The sequence below is a fragment of the Ammospiza caudacuta genome, chromosome 26 (assembly GCF_027887145.1).
Source record: "Ammospiza caudacuta isolate bAmmCau1 chromosome 26, bAmmCau1.pri, whole genome shotgun sequence".
NCBI classification, from domain to species: Eukaryota; Metazoa; Chordata; class Aves; order Passeriformes; family Passerellidae; genus Ammospiza; species Ammospiza caudacuta.
Genome location: NC_080618.1, coordinates 7,001,155 through 7,022,197, shown reverse-complemented (window position 1 = coordinate 7,022,197; position 21,043 = coordinate 7,001,155). Strand labels below are relative to the sequence as shown.

At 66.0% G+C, this 21,043-nt stretch overlaps 1 protein-coding gene across 1 annotated transcript; it reads right to left on the bottom strand.

Annotated features, from left to right (window-relative positions):
• Positions 1 to 226: 226 nt before the first annotated feature.
• FER1L5 (fer-1 like family member 5) lies at positions 227 to 20,779 on the bottom strand. Its single transcript, XM_058820086.1, has 49 exons — positions 20,695 to 20,779; positions 20,525 to 20,580; positions 20,357 to 20,448; positions 20,147 to 20,255; positions 19,944 to 20,075; positions 19,736 to 19,864; positions 19,597 to 19,659; positions 19,438 to 19,488; positions 19,067 to 19,097; positions 18,754 to 18,869; positions 18,499 to 18,673; positions 17,703 to 17,782; positions 17,507 to 17,575; positions 17,369 to 17,412; positions 16,787 to 16,863; positions 16,636 to 16,712; positions 15,679 to 15,792; positions 15,428 to 15,572; positions 14,594 to 14,718; positions 13,564 to 13,655; positions 12,811 to 12,994; positions 12,536 to 12,688; positions 12,002 to 12,115; positions 11,537 to 11,703; positions 11,132 to 11,418; positions 10,830 to 10,987; positions 10,425 to 10,601; positions 10,179 to 10,257; positions 9,925 to 10,002; positions 9,673 to 9,854; positions 8,863 to 9,021; positions 8,674 to 8,772; positions 7,833 to 8,235; positions 7,451 to 7,539; positions 7,307 to 7,348; positions 6,315 to 6,428; positions 6,086 to 6,241; positions 5,910 to 6,001; positions 5,124 to 5,294; positions 4,316 to 4,464; positions 3,597 to 3,736; positions 2,658 to 2,746; positions 2,461 to 2,556; positions 1,747 to 1,888; positions 1,570 to 1,669; positions 1,070 to 1,175; positions 856 to 946; positions 659 to 768; positions 227 to 509 (listed from the first exon to the last, which is right to left on the bottom strand). Exons 1-49 carry the CDS (start codon positions 20,777 to 20,779, stop codon positions 227 to 229), a joined length of 6,072 nt encoding a protein of 2,023 aa, XP_058676069.1.
• Between the last annotated feature and the right edge of the window lie 264 nt (positions 20,780 to 21,043).

Below are 21,043 nucleotides of genomic sequence, written 5' to 3'. Positions count from 1 at the left end.
TTGGGATCGGGGCTGGGCTTAGGGTGTCCGTGCCCCCCTCAGGCCGCCAGAGACGGGGACGACGCTCCGGTGCTGCTCGGACACGGCTTTGTTCAGCAGGGAACGTGGATGTTCAGCTGCCCCGGCGTCCCGGGGGCGATCCCCGCTGCAGAACCTCCCGAGGACATCCAGAGCAGCTCGGGAGGGGTTTCAGAGCCGGGAAATCCGGGAACCGGGCGGCTCCTCCTCAGCCTTCGGTCCGGGGATGCTTCGTGGCCGGCAGGAGCGGGAGCGCCTCAGCCACCTTCACCCTGAGGGTGCTCTGCAGGGGGACAGGGACACTCAGGGCACGTTCAGGGGTGACAGCGGGAGTTTGTGGGGCGGTGCTGACCGGGAAGAAGGAATGGAGCAGCAGGAGCAGCAGCAGCGCCGCCAGCCCCAGCCCGAGCCACAGCAGGCAGTGCCAGCGGACGCCGTAGCGGATGAGGCGGAGGGGAGAGGTCAGCCACAGGAACGAGGACTTGGGGCGCCTGCGGGGACACCGGGCTGAGCCACCGGGGACACCGGGCTCGGCCACCGCCTGTCCCCAGGCTCAGCCACCGCTTGTCCCCCTCCTGGGGGGACACCGGGCTCAGCCTGTCACCTTGTCCCCTGGCCCCTCCTGCTGTCCCCGGCTCACCTGGGCTCGGGCAGGGTCGGGTGCTTGTTGGGCTCCTCCCGGCCCTTCCCCACCGGCCGCTCCTCGGCCTCCTGCGCCGACAGCAGCTCCAGGCTCAGCTCCAGCTTCCCCTGCAAGCCCGGGGGGTGGGGGCGGTTGGATCTGTCCCCGCTGTCCCCCAGCCCCGTGCGGGTGTCCCCAGCCCGTCCCCGACCCACCGAGAGGCGCTGGCCGCCGTCCTCGTGCATGGTGCAGGGCCACCAGCCCCGCGCCCTCCGCCTGCGGAACAGGTTCAGGGGCCGCAGAGCCCGGGCGCGGAACCAGCGGCGGGAGAGGCGCCGGGAGAGCCGCGCCAGGGGCGGCCAGAGCCGGGAGAGCCGCGCCAGGGAGAGCCAGAGCCGGGAGAGCCGCGCCCGGAGGAAGCGGGGCAGGGAGAACCAGGGCCACGAGAACCAGGGCAGCTCCGCCGGCGAGGCCCGGCACAGGCGGGCGCTGCGGGCCGGGCGGGGCAGCCGGGTCAGCTCCAGCTCCAGGATCCCTGCGGGACAGGCCAGGGGACGGCTCTGTCACCCGGGGAGCTCCTTGTCACCTGGGGGAGCTCCTTATCATCAATGGTCCTCCTTATCACCACTGGAAGTTCCGAAGTTCCCTGTCACCAGTGGAGGCTCCCTGTCACCAATGGGAGCTCCTTATCATTGGTGGGACCTTCTTATCATCAATGGATCCTCCTTATCACCAGTGGGAGCTCCTTGTCACCAATGGGAGCTCCTTATCATCAATGGGAGCTTCTTATCATCAATGGGTCCTCCTTATCACCACTGGGAGCTACCTGTCACTGGTGGGAGCTCCTTACCACCAATGGGTGCTCCCTGTCCCCACTGGCTGTCCCCTGTCCCCTGCAGTGTCCCCCCGGTGGTCACAGGGTCTCTCACCCAGCAGATCGTCCGCCTTGAACTTGTCATTGTCCCACACCTGCAGGATGAGCTTGGGCGGCACCTTCAGCAGGGTCTCGTCCAGGCTCCACACGTGCTCCTGCCCGGGGACACGGCAAGGTCACACGTGTCCCTGGGCTGTGTCCCCGGGCTGCGTCACCTCCCTGTCCCCCCGACCTTGCGGCGGATGGCGCAGAGCTTCTCAGCCGCCAGGAACTCGAAGGGGAACACGAAGCGCCAGTTGAAGGCGCCGCGGCCGTCCAGGGAGCGATAGTGGATGTCGGTGTGCTGCCGCTGCTCGGGGAGCCCGTCCAGCCACCTGCGGGGACAGCGCTGTCACCCGTGTGTCACTGCCCAGGGGACAGCGCTGTCACCCCTGCACCCATCCCTGCCCGTCCAGCCACCTGCAGGGACAGCGCTGTCACCCGTGTGTCACTGCCCAGGGGACAGCGCTGTCATCTGTGTGCCACCCACAGGGGACAGCGCTGTCACCCATGTGTCACTGCCCAGGGGACAGCGCTGTCACCCCTGCACCCATCCCTGCCCGTCCAGCCACCTGCGGGGACAGCGCTGTCACCCGTGTGCCACCCCCCAGGGGACAGCGCTGTCACCCGTGTGTCACCACCTAGGGGACACCGCTGTCACCTCTATACCCACCCCAGCCCATCCAGCCACCTGCAGGGACACTCCTGTCACCTCTGTGCCACTCCAGCCACTTGTGCCACCCGGCAGGGGACACCGCTGTCACCCCTGTGCCCACGCAGATGGGGACACCCTGGCGTGACAGGGACCCTGGGGATGGCTGATGGGGACCCTGCGGTGACAAAGGACCTGCCAGGGGCTCTGGGGCGAGCGGGACAGGAGCTGGGAGGTGACACGACGGGGACACACCCGGACACGTAGATGTCACTCATGCGCTGGCCCAGCAGGTTGATGTCCCCGGGCTCCGTGTCCCGCACGTTCCACACCACGCAGCGCAGCTCGTACCTCGGCAGGGACAGGGACGGGTCTGTCACCTTCTGCTGGGGCTGGCCCTGTCCCCACGGGGGTGGCCCTGTCCCCACGGGGGTGCCCCATCCCTCACTCACCCCTCGGCCTGGCGGGGGTCGATGTTCACGGGGGGCCCGGGGGGGCCGAGGCTGGTGGGGAAAATGTCCACCCACATCTGCACCTTGCCCTGGGGACACCGGCACGGGCTGGCACCGGCCCGAGTGTCCCCAAGTGTCCCCCAGTGTCCCCTCGCTGTCCCCATGCCCCAGGCTCCTCATCACTGCAGGGTCCCTTTGTCCCCTCAGCACCTGTCCTTGTCACCCCCCCTGCTCCATCACCCACTCCTGGGGTCCCTGGCACCCACCCCAGCGTCCCTGTCACTGTGATATCCCCATCCCCAGTGTCCCTGTCACCCCATGGTCCCTGTCACCCATGCCCGGTGTCCCTGTCACCACAATGTCCCCACCTCCAGTGTTCCTGTCCCCATGGTGTCCCCATTCCCAGTGTCCCTGCCACCCCAGTGTCCCAACCTCCAGTGTTCCTGTCACCCCATGGTTCCTGGCATCCACCCCAGTGTCCCTGTCCCCACAATGTCCCCATCCCCAGTGTCCCTGTCCCCGGCGTCTCTGTCCCCTCAATGTCACTGTCCCTGCTGTTCCCCCGGTGTCACTGTCCCCGTGATGTTCCTGCTGTTCCCTCGGTGTCACTGTCCCCGTGATGTCCCTGCTGTCCCCGGTGTCACTGTCCCTGTGATGTCCCTGCTGTCCCTGTCCCTGTGATGTCCCTGTTCCCCCGGTGTCACTGTCCCCGTGATGTCCCTGCTGTCCCCGGTGTCACTGTCCCTGTGATGTCCCTGTTCCCCCGGTGTCCCTGTCCCCGTGATGTCCCTGCTGTCCCCGGTGTCACTGTCCCCGTGATGTCCCTGCTGTCCCCGGTGTCACTGTCCCCGTGATGTCCCTGCTGTCCCTGTCCCCGTGATGTCCCTGCTGTCCCCGGTGTCACTGTCCCCGTGATGTCCCTGCTGTCCCCGGTGTCACCTGCTCGAGGCCGGGCCGGGCGTGGCTCTGCAGCCCGCGCGTCTCCAGGTGCTCGGGGACGAGCTCGCACAGGTTCAGCACGTGCAGGGCCAGGCGCTCCCGGGGGGCCCCGGCGTGGCGGGGCGGGGGGTGGCGCCGCTCTGGGACACCGGGCCGCCGTCACCCGCCCCGCTGTCACCCCACAGACACCCCCGAATCCTCCCCGGAGCCACCCAGATGCCCCCCACACCCCCAAATTACCCCAGAGCCACCCAGATCCCACAAGTCCACCCCAGACCCACCCAGATCCCCCAAAGCCTCCCCGGACCCACCCAGATCCGCCCAACACCCCCAAATTACCCCAGAGGCCCCAGATCTCCCCAACACTGCCAAATTATCCCAGATCCACCCAGATCCCACAAACCCCCTCCAGATCCCCGGAAACCATCCCAGACCCACCCAGATCCCCTCAACACCCCCAGATTACTCCAGATACCCTGGACCCACCCAGATCCCACCCAGAACCCCCAACCTTCCCCCTCAGATTCCCAGAAACCACCCCAGACCCTCTCAAACCCCCCCTGACCCTGCCCACATCCTCCCAACATCCTCCAGACCCCCCCAAATCCCCACCAGATCCCCCCAGTCCTCCTCAAACCTCCACCAAATCCACCCCAAACCCTTCCCAGACCCCTCGAAACCCCCCCAAGGCCCTCGCCAGCCCCCCGTTCCCCCCTCACCGAAGTGTTTGAGCAGGAAGCGCTGCCCGCCCAGGCTCAGGGCGGTGCCCCCGCGGCTGAAGCGGGGCCCGCGCAGCCCCCGGGCGGCCGCCAGCAGCTCCAGGGCCCGGCTGGGGCACAGCTGGTCCCGCCAGCACGCGGGGCCCGCTCTGGGGACACGCCAGTGGCACCTCTGCCCTGCTGGGAGCGAGCCCTGTGCCCGCCCCGGCCCTCTGTGCCAGCCCCTGGCTCTCTGTGCCAGCCCCTGGCTCTCTGTGCCCACTCCGTGCCATCCTCCTGTGCCCCTCTCCATCCTCCTGTGCCTCCTCATCCTGTCCCTCCTCGTGTCCCAAATCCCTCTGTGCCCACTCCGTGCCACCCTCCGGTGCCCCCGTGTGCCCACCATGTTCCCTCCTGTCCCCTCTCCCAGCCCCATGTCCCCTCCTGTGTCCTCTGTGTCCCCTCCTGTCCTGCCCCATGTCCCCTCCTGTCCTCCCTCCCAGCTCCTCGTGTCCCTCCTTGTCCCTCCTGTGCCCTCTTCCCCTGTGTCCCCTCCTGTCCCCCCTCCCAGCCCCCCATGTCCCCTCCTGTGCCCCCGCGTCCCCTCCCTGTGTCTCTGTGCCCTGCGTCCCCTCCTGTGCCCTCTGTGTTCCCTCCTGTCCTGCCCGCTGTGTCCCTTTCTGTCCCCTCTCCCAGCCCCGCCGTGTCCCCTCCTGTGCCCTTGGGTCCCCTCCCCGTGTCCCCCCCATGTCCCTCCCTGTTCCGCCCCATGTCCCCCTGTGCCCCTGTGTCCCCCCGTGTCCCCTCCCCGTGTCCCCGTGCCACCCACGTGTGGTACAGGCTGGGCAGCCCGCAGTGGGCGCGGTGCTGGGACAGCAGCCGGTCCTCCAGGTCGATGGTGGTGCTGCCGATCTCCTGGTCCGGGGGCACCTTGTCGTGGTCCATGATTGTCACCCGCAGGTCCTTCTCCAGGGGGATGGTGGCCGTCAGCTCGAACATCCTGGGGGCAGCGGCGCCATCAGCCCGGGGGTGGCACGGGGACGGGGACACCCGTGGGGACAGGGGAGATGGGGCATGGGACGTGGCAGGGCACGGAGTGGGACAGGAGGGGACACGGGGAATGGGACAGGTGGTGGCACAGGGACAGGGCAGGGCAGGGAACGGGACAGGAAGGGACATGGCAGGACAGAAAATGGGACAGGAGGGGACATGGCAGGGCAGGGAGTGGGACATCTGGGGACATGGGCAATGGGACAGGAGGGGACACAGGGACAGGGCATGGCAGGGAGTGGGACATCTGGGGACATGGGGAATGGGACAGGTGGGGACATGGCAGGACAGAAAATGGGACAGGAGGGGACATGGCAGGACAGGGAACAGGACAGGTGGGGGTACAGAGAATGGGACAGCTGGGGACACAGGGAATGGGACAGGTGGGGACACAGGGACATGGCAGGACAAGGAATGGTTCAGCTAGTGACACAGGGAATGGCACAGGGATCTGGTGGCACAACAGCACTGGCAACGGCGACCTGGTGAGCGCCCCCAGTGCCCCCTGGAGCGCCCCCAGTGCCCCGTGGGTGACAGTGCCACCAGGCCCCCACCCCGCGCGCACCTGCCGAAGACGGGCTCCAGGGTGTTGGGCACGTAGTGGTCGCGCTGCCCCAGCGTCCTCTTGCCCAGCGCCACCCGCACGTAGGGATCGCTCTGGGGGGACGGGAGGGGACACCGGGGCGGTGACACCGGGCGCGCCCCGCCCCGCCCCGCCCCGCGGGTCCCCGCTGTCCTCACCAGGCCGGTGACATCGCGGGGGGACAGGTCGAAGGCTCGCACCACGTAGACGCGCACCAGGCAGGGCTGGGGCCGGGCGGGCGGCAGCCGCTGGAAGCAGCGCGGGCCGGGCGGGGCCGCGGCGCCCTCGGGCACGGGGTAGATGCGGAACAGCCCCTGAGAGACCCCGCCGTGCCTCGGGGGTCCCGCCCGCCCCCGGGGGTCCCGCGCCGGGGGGGGGTTCACCCACCTTGAGGGTGCCCACGGGCTCGGGGGCACGGCCGGGTTTGCACAGGGGGAAGCTCTGGCAGAAATCCTGCAGCGCCTGGAACTCGGGCACGGCCTCCAGCTCGCAGCCGTAGATCTGCGGGGCCGGGCCGGGCTCGAGGCAGCCAGGGCCAGAGCTAGGGCAGCTCCCCACGGCAGCCCGGGGTCCTTCGTCATCCTTGTCCCCAGTCCCTCCTCATCCTCATTCCCTCCTCATCCTCATCCTTGTCCCCAGTCCCTCCTCACCATCATCCATGTCCCCAGTCCCTCCTCATCCTCATCCTTGTCCCCAGTCCCTCCTCATCCTCATCCCTGTCCCCAGTCCCTCCTCATCCTCATTCCCTCCTCAACCTCATCCCTGTCCCCATTCCCTCATCATCATCCCTGTCCCCTCCCCAGCTTCATCATCATCCTTGTCCCCAGTCCCTCCTCATCATTATGTGTCCCCTCCCCAGGTTCATCCTCATCCTTGTCCCTCTTCCCTCCTCACCCTCATCCTCATCTTTGTCCCCTCCCCAGCTTCATCATCATCCCTGTCCTTGTCCCCACCTTCATCATCATCCCTTATCCACTCAGTTTCATCCCCATCTCTTGTCCCCATTCCCTCCTCATCCTCATCATCATCCCTGTCCCCCTCAGCTTCATCCTGCTCCCTGAACTCACTCACTCCCCTCATCCTCCCTGTCCCTGTCCCCAGCTGTCCCTCTCTGTGTCCCCATCCCGTCCCTGTCCCTGTCCCCATCCCAGGCTCTGGCTCACCTTCAGCCTGTCCCCGTTGGTTCCCCATGGAGATTTGGGCTCCTTGTCCTCCATGGATGCGTAGAATTTGCTCCACCAGTCCCTCTCCTCCTCCTCCTCATCGTCCTCATCCTCCTCATCTTCATCTTCCTCGTCCTGGTGGGGAGCAGGAGCAGGTGGGCACAGGTGGGCACAGGTGGCATCCCCTGTGCCCCCTGTCCCTGTTCCTGTGCCCACCTCATCCTCAGCCTGCCTGCTCCTCAGGTAGCCCAGCAGGTCCTGCAGGGAGCAAAGGGCTCTTGGGGAAACCGAGGCACGGGGCCGGGCGGTGCCATTGCCCAGCGGTGCCAGGGCTGGTGCCAGGTGCGCAGGGGGACTCACCTGAGCCATCCTGGCCGGGGACATGGCCAGGAACCGGGAACACCAACGCCTGCAGGGGCTGGAGGCGGCCGGCACGGAGAGGAGCTCATCTGAGGGACACGGGGACAGCGGGGATGAGGGAGGGGACAGCTGGGGTAGGGCAGGGATGGAACAGGTGGCACCAGGGATGGGACAGGGATGGGACAGGTGGCACCATGGATGGGACAGGGATGGGACAGGTGGCACCATGGATGGGACAGGTGGCACCATGGATGGGACAGGGATGGAACAGGTGGCACCAGGGATGGGACAGGTGGCACCATGGATGGGACAGGTGGCACCATGGATGGGCAGGGATGGGACAGGTGGCACCAGGGATGGGCAGGGATGGCACGGGCTGTACCTGGCATTGACACGACCATGTCACAGCCGTTGCCGGGCTCCTGGCAGGGCGGGGGGCACCGGTACCGGCCCAGCTCCCTGACGCTGGCCTGGCCCAGCAGCAGCCGCCGCTCGGCGCCCGCGCGGTGCCAGAGCCGCAGGCGGATGGGCGGCACGAAGCGCTCCTGCTCGGGCAGCGCCTGCGGGCACGGCCGGGGACAGATGAGGGACGGCCCGGTCACCGCAGCCACCCCCGGGCCCGCTCCCGCCCTCACCAGGGTGAGCAGGAAGGCGTTGCTGGGGAAGTTGGGGTTGGTGGCCATGTCCGGGATCGGGGGCGTCCACAGGCTCTGCTCCCCCCACTGCAGCTCCAGGCGCGGCTCCCGCACGGCCCCGCGCATCCCCCGCAGCCCCCAGGCCAGCACCTGCGGGACACGGGCCCTGGCACCGGGGCCTCAAGGTGCTGTCCCCGTCTGTGTCGCTGTCCCCATCCGTGTCCCTGTCCCCACCCCTGTGCTGGCTTTGCCTCCTCCCCTCTGTGCCTGCGCTCATCTTGGCTCCTGTTCTTGTCCCTGTTCTGTCCCCATCTCCTGTCCTTGTCGCTGTCCCCGTCCCCATGAGCTTCAGCTCTGCCCACACCCGCTGCCACGCCCAGGTTGCATCCTCCAGTCTTGTCCCCATCCCGCCTTTATCCCGGTCCCATCCCTGTCCCATCCCTGTCCCCATCCCAGCCCCACCTCCATCCCATTCCCCACTCCCTGTTTGTCCCCACGCTGTCCCCACCCCATTCCCTGTTGCCCCCTTGTCCCCCCGGCTGTCCCCACGCTGTCCCCGCGCTGTCCCCTCCCGCAGGTGGCTCCCACCTCCAGCGCCACCCAGCGCAGGCGCGGCCGCAGCTCCGGGGGGATGCCGAACCCGTCCTTGCTCAGGGGCGGGGGGCCGAGCGGAGCCGGGGACCCGTCCTGCCGTGGGGAGGGGACACAGTGACAATGCCACCCCGGGCCTGGGTGCCCTCCGTGTCACCCTGTGTCACCCCAGTGTTCCCGCCTCACCTGGGGCTCCTGCAGGAGCTCGAAGGCCGCCAGCAGCTCCCCGGCCGCGCCCCGCGGGCCCCGCAGCGCGTGGGGCTGGAGCCGGGGCGGCTCCCGGAGCGCCGCGTCCAGCCAGACCCGCGGGGAGCACACGCAGCGGCCCAGGAGCACCGCGGGGCCCTGCGGGGAGAGCCGGAGCAGGGGTTGGCCCGGCCGGGGCTGTGCCTGCCCCTCCAGCCCTGACAGCCCCAAACTGTCCTTCCATCCCTGACAGCCCCATCCTTCCATCCCTGATCCCTGCCCCTCCAGCCCTGACAGCTCCATCCTTCCATCCCTGATCCCTGCCCCTCCAGCCCTGATCCTGCTGTCCGTCCATCCCTGACAGCCCTATCCTTCCATCCCTGATCCCTGCCCCTCCAGCCCTGACAGCACCATCCTTCCATCCCTGATCCCTGTCCTTCCATCCCTGACATCTCCATCCTTCCATCTCTCATCCCCTTGTCCCTTGATTTCTGACCTCTGTCCTTCCATCCCTGAGCCCCTGTCCCTCCATCCCTCCTGCCAGCCCTCCATCCATGTTCCATCCATCCGTCACTCCATCCATCCCTCCATCCATCAATGTCCCATCCATCCATCCATCCATCCATCCATCCATCCATCCATCCATCCATCCATCCATCCATCCCTCTGCTCCCACCCTTCCCTCCTTCCCTCTCTCCTTCCTCCCTCCCTCTCTTTTCACATCCCTCCATCCTTCCATCCCTGATCCCCCATTCCCCATCCCCTCCTTTGCTCCCATCCCTCCCTCCCCATGCCCGGAGTGTCCCGTACCTGTCCCCGCTGGTCCCACACCTCCACCACCACGGCCGGGGGGTCCCTCCCGACGCCTCGGGGGTCCCCGAACAGCGGCACCCGGGGGAACAGCAGCGTCTGCTCCCAGCGCGGGTCCAGCGCCCCGCGCGCCGTCCCCGTGCGCTGGCTCAGGGACACGAACGACACGTGCGCGGTGGCATCTGGGGACAGCGACGGCGTCAGCGCTGGGGCTGCCGGCGGGGCGGCGTCCGGGGACAGGAGGGGTCTCACCTATGGAGGTCCTGGAGCTGCCGGGCGCCAGATCCAGCGCCTGGAAGATGTAACAGCGGAGCTGGAAGCAGCCGGGGCCTGGGGACAGCCGGGGGTCAGGGGGGGATGCGAGTCCCTGGCCCCTCTCGGTCACTCCTGGTCACTCTCGGTCCCTCCCTGCCCCTCCCCGGTCACTCCTGGTCCTTCCCTGGTCACTCCCGGTCACCCTCTGGTCACTCCTGGCCACTCCCGGTCACTCCCGGCCCCGGGCTCACGTTGGAAGCTGCAGAGGATGAAGGACGGTGGCTGCTGCAGGGCCACCTCTGGACTGTCCTGAGCCGGCTCCTCGGTGTCCTGGGAGGGGACAGGGCTGGGCTGGGGGGACCCTGCTGTCCCCTTGTCCCTCTGTCCCGTGTGCGACTGTCCCTTCATGGCCCCGCTTCCCAGGGCTCCGTCCCTCCCTCTTCCCTCCCTTCCGTCTCTCCACATCTCCCGTTCCCCCGGGTCCCTCCCGTTCGTACCGGGGCTCCCCGGAGCAGGAAAAGCGGTGCCACGGCGGCCCCGGGCTCGGCGGGCACCAGGCAGCGCTGCCAGCGCCGCCGGCGGCACCGGGGCCCGGCCGGGACCTTGGGCTGGAAGGTGCAGCCCCAGAAGCACTCGGGCTGCCAGGCCTCATCCTCCCACAGCTCCTCGGGGTCCTGGAGGGGACACGGGGACACAGTGACATGGGGACAGAGTGGCACGGGGACTGCCAGCCTCATCCCCATCACCCCCTTCCCTCTCATCATCGTCCCATCACCCCAACCCACCATCCTCGTCCCCCGTCACCCACCATCCTCGTCACCCCTCTTTGTCACCTCCATCCCTGTCACCCCCACCCTGCCACCCATCCTTGTCACCCCCGTCCCTGTCCCCGCGAGTGTCACCAGGCTGCTGCAGGTGTCCGTGTCCTGTGCCCAGCTGTCGCTGTCCCTGTGGCAGACCCGGAGCCAGCGCCGGCGCCGCAGGGTGTGGCACTGCTGTCCCTCGCTGTGCCACGCTGCCGGGGGGCTGCCGTCCTCCGTGCCCACCCCGTAGTGCCAACCTGCACACACAGGGCTCAGCCGCGTCCCTGGCACCATGTACCTGCCACCGTGTCCCTGTCACCCCCATTTTGTCACCTTCATTCCCGTCACCCCCATCCCTGTCACCTCCATCCTGCTGTGCCCACCAGGGACCCCCCACTCACCGTCCTCATCCTCAGCCCCCTCCGTGTCCACCTGCCAGTCACTGGTGACGTGCCAGCCCTGGGGACACGCCACCTCCTCCTTTGGTGGCACTGCCACTCCCTTCTGCAAAACCAGGCGGGCGCTGAGCAGTGACACTCTGGTGTCACCCACACTGTCCCCACGCTGTCCCCCACTCACGGCGTCCGTGCTGGCCGTGCTGGTCCAGTCCCCACCGGGGTCTCGGCTCTGGTTCTCGTAGAGCTCCTCCAGGACCACGGTCCCTGCGCCCTCTGCCCGTGCTGGCACCCTGGGGACAGCGGGGGACACGGCTGGTGTCACCCTGGGGACACCCTGGGGACACCGGGGAACACTTCTGGTGTCACCGCGCTCCCGCAGGGACAGGGGTGGCCGTGCCCCGCGCTCACCGCCGCCGCGGCCGCTCCACGCTCCAGGGCCCGTCCCAGCTCCATCCCTTGGGGGGCCGCAGCTCCTCCGGGGGGGGCAGGGCCCGGCCGGAGCTGTCGGAGAACGCGGGGCGCCCCCAAAACCGCCGGGGCCCCCACGTCCCCAACAGCCGCGTCTGGTTCTCGAACTGCGGGGACAGCGCTGCCCTTAGGGACACTGTGCTGCCCTTAGGGGACACTGGTGGGTGCTGGCCCCTCCCAGGTGTCCCCTCCCAGGTGCTGTCCCCTCCCAGGTGCTGTCCCCTCCCATCCTGTCTCCCCTGTCCCTGCTGTCCCCATGCTGTCCCCTCCCCTGTCCCTGTTGTCCCCACACTGTCCCCTGTACTGTCCCCATGCTATCTCCCATGCTGTCCCCATGCTGTCCCCTGTACTGTCCCCGTGCTGTCCCCTCCCCTGTCCCCGTGCTGTCCCCATCCCTGTCCCCACCATCTGGCAGTAGAAGCGCAGGCTCCCCCCGAGCAGCCCGGCCAGCTCGCCGCTCTCGGCCACTCGGCCCAGCCACAGCCACACCCGCACCTGGGCCTGGCTGTCCCCGCAGCCCTGGGGACACAGAGTGGGACACAGAGTGGGACACAGAGTGGGACACAGAGTGGGACACAGTGTCACCTGGGGCGGGGACACGTGGGGGGACAGACAGGGGACACACGGCGGGGACAGACAGGGGACATGGGGGGACACAGAGCAGGGAGATGAGGTGGGAATAGAGAGGGGACATGGAGCAGGGACAGAGGGGACATGGAGGGGACAAGGAGGGACACCAGGGGACACCAAAGGGGACAGCAGGGGACACGGAGGGGACACCAAGAGGACACAGAGGGACACCAAAGGGACATGGAGGGACACAGAGGGACAGCAGGGGACACCAAGGGGATACAGAGGGGACACCGAGAGACACCAGGGGACACCAGGGGACACAGAGGGGACACCGAGGGGACACCAGGGGACAGCAGGAGCTCCCACCAGGAACAGGGTGACGATCCTCCCGCAGAGCTGGCCGCAGGCGCCGGGGCCGTGCGGGGAGTGCAGGACATCGGTGGCGGGGACGCGGGCCGAGGCCACCCGTGTCTGGCCCCGCAGCAGCCACAGCTGCACGTCGGGGACACCGGCCTGGGGCTGTGGGGACACGGGGACAGGGGTGAGAGCGGCACCGGGACGGGGACAGGAGCAGCCCCGCAGGGACCCAGCCTCAGCGCGGCGGGGTTGGGGTTTGTCCCGCTTTGGCGTTTTGGCGTCACCTCCACGGCCAGCGCGGCCGCGCGCCGCAGCCACCCCCGGGCCACCGTCCCCAGGGTGTCCCCGTGGCGGCCGTCGGCCCTGGCCTCGCGCTGCAGCCGCTGCAGGAGGCGCCGCCGGCAGCTCCGCAGCTGCTGGTCCAGGGCGGTCAGGACGGGCTGCTCCTCCAGGTACTGCAGGGCGGCCCTGCAGGGCCAGAACAGCCCAAAATCGCCCCAAAAACATCCCAGAATCAACCCGAAATCACCCCGGCCCAGGGCGGCACTGCAGGGCCAGAACAGCCCAAAATCACCCCAAAAACATCCCAGAATCAACCCGAAATCACCCCAAAAAACATCCCAAAATTACCACAAAAACCATCCCAGAATCAACTCAAAAACATCCCAGTTCAGGGCAGCCCTGCAGCGCCCAAACCGGCCCAAAATCACCCCAAAACATCCCAAAACACCCTGAAACCTAAAGGATCACCCTAAAGTCCCCAATTTCACCCCCAAAATTCTTTGCCCCAACAACTCCTTGGTTTTCCCCCAAACGCTCCATCCTCCCACCAAAAACCCAATTTCCACCCCAATCACCCCAGTCCCCCTCATCCCATTTCCACCCCAAATGCTCTCTCCCCTCCGGAACGTCCCACTGTCCCCCAAAATGTCCCAAAGTGTCCCAAATCCCCCAAACCCCACTGCCAGCCCCGTTTCCCCCCCAGATTCGGGGTGCCCTGGCCCCAAACCCCGATGTTGGGATTTGGGATCTCTCACTCGCAGTCCTGCGCCAGCTCCTGCAGCAGCTTCACCCCGATGTCCCCGCTGGTGTCCCCGTGGTGTCCCTGCAGCTTGGCCAGGTTCTCCTCCTGGGAACAGCCCCAAAAATGGCCCCAAAGGGATTTGTGGTCAATCCCACCCCAAAATGGCCCCAAATGGATTTGGGTCAATCCCACCCCAAACTGTTCCCACTCAGGTTTGGGGTCAATCCCACCCCAAACTGGCCCCAAAGGGATTTGAGGTCAATCCCACCCCAAAATGTCCCCAAATGGATTTGGGGTCAATCCCACCCCAAACTATTCCCATAGGGATTTGGGATCAGACACAGCCCAAACCATTCCCAAATGGATTTGGGGTCAATCCCACTCCATCCCAGCTGGATTTGGGGTCAATCCCACCCCAAACTGTTCCCATACGGATTTGGGATCAGTCACAGCCCAAATCGTCCCCAAAGGGATTTGGGATCAATTCCACCCCAAACAATTTCCACTCAGGTTTGGGATCAATCCCACTCCATCCCAAATGTATTTGGGGTCAATCCCACCCCAAACCTTTCCCAAATGGATTTGGGGTCAATCCCACTCCAAACTGTTCCCATACGGATTTGGGATCAGACACAGCCCAAACTGTTCCAAAATGGATTGGGGGTCAATTCCACCCCAAACAATTCCCAAATGGATTTGGGGTCAATCCCGCTCCATCCCAGCTGGATTTGGGGTCAATCCCATCCCAAACCATTCCCACATTGGTTTGGGATTGATCCCACCCAGATTTGGGGTCATTCCCAGCTGGATTTGAGATCAGTCCCAGCCGGATTTGGGATCATCCCCGCCCAGATTTGGGACCATTCCCAGCTGGATTTGGGATCATTCCCACACAGATTTGGGACCATTCCCGCACAGATTTGGGATCAGTCCCACCCGGATTTGGGACCATCCCCACACAGATTTGGGATCATCCCCACCTGGATTCAGGGTCAATCCCACCCGGATTTGGGATCATTCCCCACCCGGATTTGGGGTCTCACCAGGTGCTGGCACAGCGCTCGCAGGAGGTTCAGGCTGTCCCAACGGTGCCCGGCGTCCTCCCACTGCGAGGTGACAGCGGCCACAGGTTTGTCCCCAAACCACGGCAGGTAATGGTAGAGGTTCCCTAAATCCGGGAAATTTGGGAAAGTCGGGAAATTTGGGCTCAGGACGGACCTGGCCACGCTGCTGAGGGGCAGCTGGGGCTTCCCGGGAGGTGTCACGGGATCATCTGAGATTCCCAAATTGTCCCCTTGATCCACAGGTGACATCACCCAGTGACAACCAATCCATGTCCCCAACACCCCAAAAACACCCCAAAAACCACTTCAGCCCAGGGTGTCTTTGCAGCACCCCAAAATACCCCCAAATCACCCCAGAATCCCACAAAAAACCATCCCAAATCACCCTAAAATCACCTCAGCCCAGGGCATCCTGGCAGTGCCCCAGAACACCCCAAAATCACCCCAGAATCACCCCCAAAATCACCCCAAACCATCCCCAAACGGCCCAAAATCCCTAAAAACATCCCAAATCACCCCCAAGTAACCCAGAATCAACCCCAAACATCCCCAAATCCCCCAAAACATCCCCAAACAACCCAAAATCCCCCAAACACCCTAAAATCCCCACAAACCACCCCCTTATAACCCCAAACCTCCCACACACGCAGATCACACCCTCCAATAATTAAATAATTACCCTAATTAACCAGCAATTAATCCCTGCCCCGCCGTCTCACCGCCCCCTTCCCCAGTTCCCCCACCCGGGGCAGGGGACAATGTCCCCAGGGAGGTGACAAGGGCCCCGGTGCCACCCGGGCTGTCCCCGCTCACCGTCGAAGGCGGGCAGGGCGGGCGCGGTGGCGGCCGCGGTGCCACCCATGCCCAGCTCCAGGCTCAGCGCCTCGGGGCCGCCGGGCACGGCCGTGGCCGAGTAGAAAACCCCGCAGAGCCCGAGCTGGCAGCGGGGCAGGCGGCTCTGCGGCGAGAGAAACCCCAAAAGCGCTCAGCCGGCACCGCGCGGTGAGGGTGGCACCGGCCCGTGGTGTCCCCGTGGTGTCCCCGTGGTGTCCCCGTGTCCCCACCTGCGCCCGCTCGGCGTCCACCGGCGCCACGGCGTCGCGCTGCCGCCCCGGCGGGGTCCCCGTGTGGGTGCAGAGCTCCAGCAGCAGCCGGCCCCGGAAAACCGGCCCCGAGTCCTGGGGAACGAGCCCGGGGCGTGGGGGCCGCCCCAAATGTCCCATTGTGCCCCAAAGTCCTGCCCATTGTGCCCCAAAGTCCTGCCCCGACAATTCCTGTTTTCCCCCAAATGCCCCATTCTGTTATCACCACCCCATTTTCACCCCACATGTCCCATTGTCCCCTAAAGTCCTGCCCCATTGTCCCCTAAAGTCCTGCCCCGACAATTCCTGTTTTCCCCCAAATGCCCCATTCCCTGTCACCCCATCCCATTTTCACCCCATTCTCTGCTTTCTCTATCCCCTTTTTGCCCTATTCTCCATTTTTCCCATCCCATTTTCACCCCAAATGTCCCATTGTTCCCTTAAGTCCGGCTCCAACAATTCCTGTTTTCCCTTAAGTGTCCCATTCTGTTATCACCATCCCATTTCCACCCCATTCTCCATTCCCCCCATCCCATTTCACCCCATTCTGTTTTCTCCATCCCATTTTCACCCCAAAGGTCCCATTGTCCCCCAAAGTCCTGCCCCAACAATTCCTGTTTTCCCTCAAATGCCCTGTTCTCTGTTCCCCATTCTATTTACACCCTATTCTCTGTTTCCCCCAACCCATTTCACCCCAAAATTCCCACCGCCCTTGAAACCATCCCAAACTCCCTTTCCCACTCCCCAAACCCTCACTGACAAGCCCCACAACCCCGTTCCCCTCCAACCCCCCATTTCCTCCTGCATTGCCCCATTCCCACCCCACACATCCCACAGCCCTCAGAAACCCTTCCTTTGCCCCAATAACTCTCGATTTCCCCCCCAGACACCCCATTTTCCCCCCCAAAAAACCCATTTCCCCCAAACCCTGCTCCGTACCCTGGCAGCGTCCGGCCGGGGGCCGTAGAAGGGCAGGAAGCTGGGCCCGAAGGAGGGGGAGAACCCGGGGGTCCCCTCTGGGGGCAGACAAAGGGGGGTTCAGGGTGGGCTCTGGCTAATGGGGACCCCAAAAAGGGACAGCCCCGCTCACCCTCGAGCTCCTTGGGCTCCCGGGAGATTTGGGACAGCCGCAGGGTGGCCCTGCCCAGGGCTTTGCTCCGGCACGACCTGGGGGGACGCGGTCAGGGGTCCCCCAAAGGTGGGGAGGTCCCCAAATCCGAGGATTGTCCCCCAATCTCAGGCATATCCCCCCAAACCCGTGGGGGTGTTCCCCAATCCCAGGGATGTCCCCCCAAACCCTCGAGAGTCCCCCAAACCTGCGGGGTGTCCCCCAAACCCGGGGAGTGTCCCCTAATCCCGGAGATGTCCCCCTAAACTCACAGGGAGTCCCCCAATCCTGGGGATGCCCCCAAACCCGAGGAGTGTCCCCCAAACCCGCAGAGTGTCCCCTAATCCTGGAGATGTCCCCCCAAACCCTCGGGGATGTCCCCCAAACCCACGGGGTGTCGCCCCAAACCCTCGGGAGCCCCCAAACCTGAAGGTCGTCCCTCAAACCCGGGGGTGTCCCCCAAACCCGTGGGGGCATCCCCCAATCCAGGGATGTTCCCCAAACCTGAAGGTCATCCCCCAAACCCAGGGGTGTCCCCCAAACCCGGGGGTGTCCCCCTCTCACCCACGCAGGATTTCCAGCAGGATCTCGTCGCAGATGGGCGGCAGCTGCGGGGACAGAACAGCGCCCGGTGTGGCTGCGGAAATGGGGGCGTCCCCCCTTTTTGGGGTGCCCCTGTTTGGGGCCGGGGGCGCTCCTCACCCGCAGGGGGAAGGACAGAACCTCGTTCCACTCGGGGCTGGCATCGGCGGGGACCCCGCGGGTGCAGAGCTGCGGAGGGACAGCCGTGAGCCCCCAAAAGGATGGGGCACCCCCAGGGCTCCCGGGCACCCCAAATTCCCCTCCTGGCACCCCAAATTGCCCGCCTGGAACCCCAAATTCCCGGCCCCGCGCTCACCGTCCTGCCCGCAAAGCCGACACGCACCGACACCTTCGGCGAGCCCGCGGTGCCGCCCAGGCACGGCCGTGCCGGCTCTACTGCAAGGGGATGGCGAGCAGAGAGATTTTGGGGGGTCCCCTAATCCATCCGCACCCCAAATCCACCCCGGTTCCCACCCTGTGGCAAGCAGGGGTCCCCAAATTCTCCCCTCACCCCAATTTCCCCGCGTTCCCACTCTGTTGGAGCAAAGAGGTCCCCAGATTCGCTCTTCGTCCCAAATTCCCCCACGCCCACCTTGTGGTGAGAAGGGGGGGTCCCCGAACCCACTCCCACCCCGAATTCCCGGTGTCCCCACCTTGTGGCGAGCAGGGGGATCCCCAAATCTACCCCCATTCCAATTCCCGGTGTCTCCACCCCAAACCTCCGTGTCCCCACGCCAATTCCTGGTGTCCCCACAAACCCCAATGTCCCCATTCCAATTCCCGGTGTCCCCATCCCAGTTCCCAATGGTCCTACCCCAATGTTCGGCGTCCCCACCCCAATTCCCGGTGTCACCACTCCAATTTCCCAGCGTCCCCATCCCAATTCCCAATGTTCGGCGTCCCCACGCCAATTCCCGGTGTCGCCACTCCAATTTCCCAGTGCCCCCATGCCAATTCCCAATGTTCGGCGTCCCCACCCCAATTCCCGGTGTCACCACTCCAATTTCCCAGCGTCCCCATCCCAATTCCCAATGTTCGGCGTCCCCACGCCAATTCCCGGTGTCGCCACTCCAATTTCCCAGCGCCCCCATGCCAATTCCCGATGTCCCCACCCCACATTCCAGTGTCCCCATCCCGCACCCCGATGTCCCCACGCCACACCCCGGCGTCCCCACCCCGCGGCAGGTCCTCGGCGCGGAACACGCGGATCTGCAGCGTGGTGGCGCACGGCGGTGGCCGCAGCAGGTTGGCCTCCACATCCTCGTCCCCCGGCGGCACCTCCTGCTCCTGGGGATGGCGAGGGGACAGGTGACAGCGTGGGGACCCCCAGGAGGGTTTTGGGGTGCAGGGAAGGGCGAGGCGCTCACCTGGGCGTGCTCCCCGGCGCGGCGCACCACCAGGCTGACCTGCAGGAAGCCCTGCGAGCGGCCGTCGCGGTGCCGCGGGTGCTGCAGGCTCAGCCACTTCCCGCTCAGGCTGCGGCCTGTCCCGCCGGGGACACCGGGGACACCGCGGTCACCTCGCCGGTGCCTCCGGAGCCACGCCTGAAACCTCCCCAAAACGCCCGGTGCTCCCCCAAAATGGGGCTTCACCCCCAGCTAGTGCTGGTGTGAAATGTCGCTCAAAATGCGGCACCCCAAATGTGGCACCCCAAATGTGTCACCCCAACCCTGTCATTACCTGGGGCAGAGTAGATGGTGCCGACATCGAGCTGTGGGAATGGCAAAGGGGGTGAGAGTGCTCTGAGAACCCATTCCCAGTGCCCCATTCCCAAACCCCCATTCCGAAATCCCCATTCCCAGCGCCCCATTCCCAAATCCCCAATTCCAAGCTCCATTCCCAAACCCCAATCCCCAAAGGCCAATCCCAATCCTCCATTTCCAAACCTCAATCTCAATCCCCCATTCCAAATTCCAATCCCCATTCCTATCCCCCAATCCCAATCCCCAATTCCAATCCCCCATTCCCAAACCCCAATCCAAATCTCCCATTCCCAAATCCCAAACACCATTCCCAAACCCCAATCCCAATCCCAATCCCTCACTCCTCACCTCAAAGATGCCAATGACGGCCTTGGTGCAGATGTTTGGTGAACGGAGCACCTGGGACAGGGAAGGGGACACGGCTGTCCCTGTGTCCCTGTGTCCCTGTCCCTGTGTCCCTGCCCCAATCCCTGTCCCTGTCCCCCCAGTGCCACCCCTCCGCCCCACCTCGATCTGGATGGGCAGTGCCACCAGCTGCTCCGGCGCCATGTGGAAATCCTGGCAGAACACCTGAAAACCCGGAGAAGGGACAGTGAGGACGGGCTGAGGGACAGCGGCACTGCCCGTGTCCCCTCCGCGGTGTCACCTCGTTGAAGTAGGGGTTGTTCCCGCTCCGGCTGCGGCTGTGGAAGCGCTGCCTCCCGATCTGCACCCTCACCACGGGCTTGATGGCATTGCCCCGCAGCTGGCGGCCCTTGATGACCCTCACCCGCACCTGCGGGGTGGCACTGACGTGGTGGCCACGAGGGGACATCACCCCCTTGGCTGCCACCCTCTGCCAGTGAGTGCCATACCTGGAAATCCTCTTTCCTGTCCTCAAGTGCCACCCCCGGTGCCTCCAGGGCCACCTGGCCGCGCCCGGTGGCGACAGGGACGTCCCCAGCCGCGCCGTGCAGGTCGTGGTAGCAGCGGAGGGTGACGGTGCACTGCAAGGGGACAGTGACAGAGGGACAGTGCCACCCTGGGGTGCTGTGGGGTGCTGTGGGGCTGCGCTCACCCCCGTGGGCCGCTCCCGGTGGTCCAGCAGCGGGATGTCCCTGACGGCCATCGGCAGCCTGGGGCTGGCCACCAGCTCGCTCAGTGACACCGTGGTGGCACCCAGGTCCCTGCGGGAGGGGGCACACGGTGAGGGTGGCCATGGTGAAGGGGTGGCCCTGGTGATGGGGTGGCCGTGGTGAGGGGGTGTCCCCCCAGGGCTGGCACTCACTCCCGGGGCAGCAGGCAGTCCCCACGCCGCAGGCGCAGCCCCAGCGTGTCCGTGGCACTCAGGGGACGCGTGTCCAGCGGCCACACCAGCTCCTGACGGGGGTGACACGGCTCAGGGGGGTGACCCCATGTCCCTGTGCCACCACGGGCCACCCCAGGGCCACCTCACCTCATTCCAGGTGAGGCTGCGCTCCTCAGGCACCACCTGGGTTCTCCTGGGGACACCTGTGAGGGACGGGAGGGGTGGTGGCACCTCAGGATGGGGACATGGAACGTGCCTCGCGCCACCCTGTGCCATGGCGTGCCCCACACCCCGCGGTGTCCCCAGCCCCGCCGTACCTCGGAAGCAGACGGACAGCAGGACACCGGGACCGAAGCCGGTGGCCCCGGGAATGTGGACGGCGACCACGTGGCAGCGCAGCATGGCCACGGAGCGCTGGCACCGGGGACGGAGCTGTCACCGAGGCGGTGCCACCAACGGGACACCCCCGAGGCGCTGTCACCGGTAATGACTGCAGATTTGTCACCAGGGGGCGCCACCAGTGTGCCACCCCCGAGGCGCTGTCACCGGCGGCAGGTTTGTCACCAAGAGGGTGCCACCAATGTGCCACCCCCGAGGCGCAGTCACCGGCGGCAGGTTTGTCACCAAGGGGGTGCCACCAATGTGCCACCCCCGAGGCTCTGGCAC

Bases quoted from the DNA above. Each gene is read 5' to 3' on its own strand.
- FER1L5 (XM_058820086.1), bottom strand. From the start codon at position 20,779: ATGCTGCGCTGCCACGTGGTCGCCGTCCACATTCCCGGGGCCACCGGC. The intron at 15,793-16,635 runs GTACGGAGCAGG...CTCGTTCCCCAG, and splicing joins CCCGGCCGGACGCTGCCAGG to GACTCGGGGCCGGTTTTCCG. The intron at 7,540-7,832 runs GTACAGCCCGTG...CGTGTCCCTCAG, and splicing joins CATGGTCGTGTCAATGCCAG to ATGAGCTCCTCTCCGTGCCG.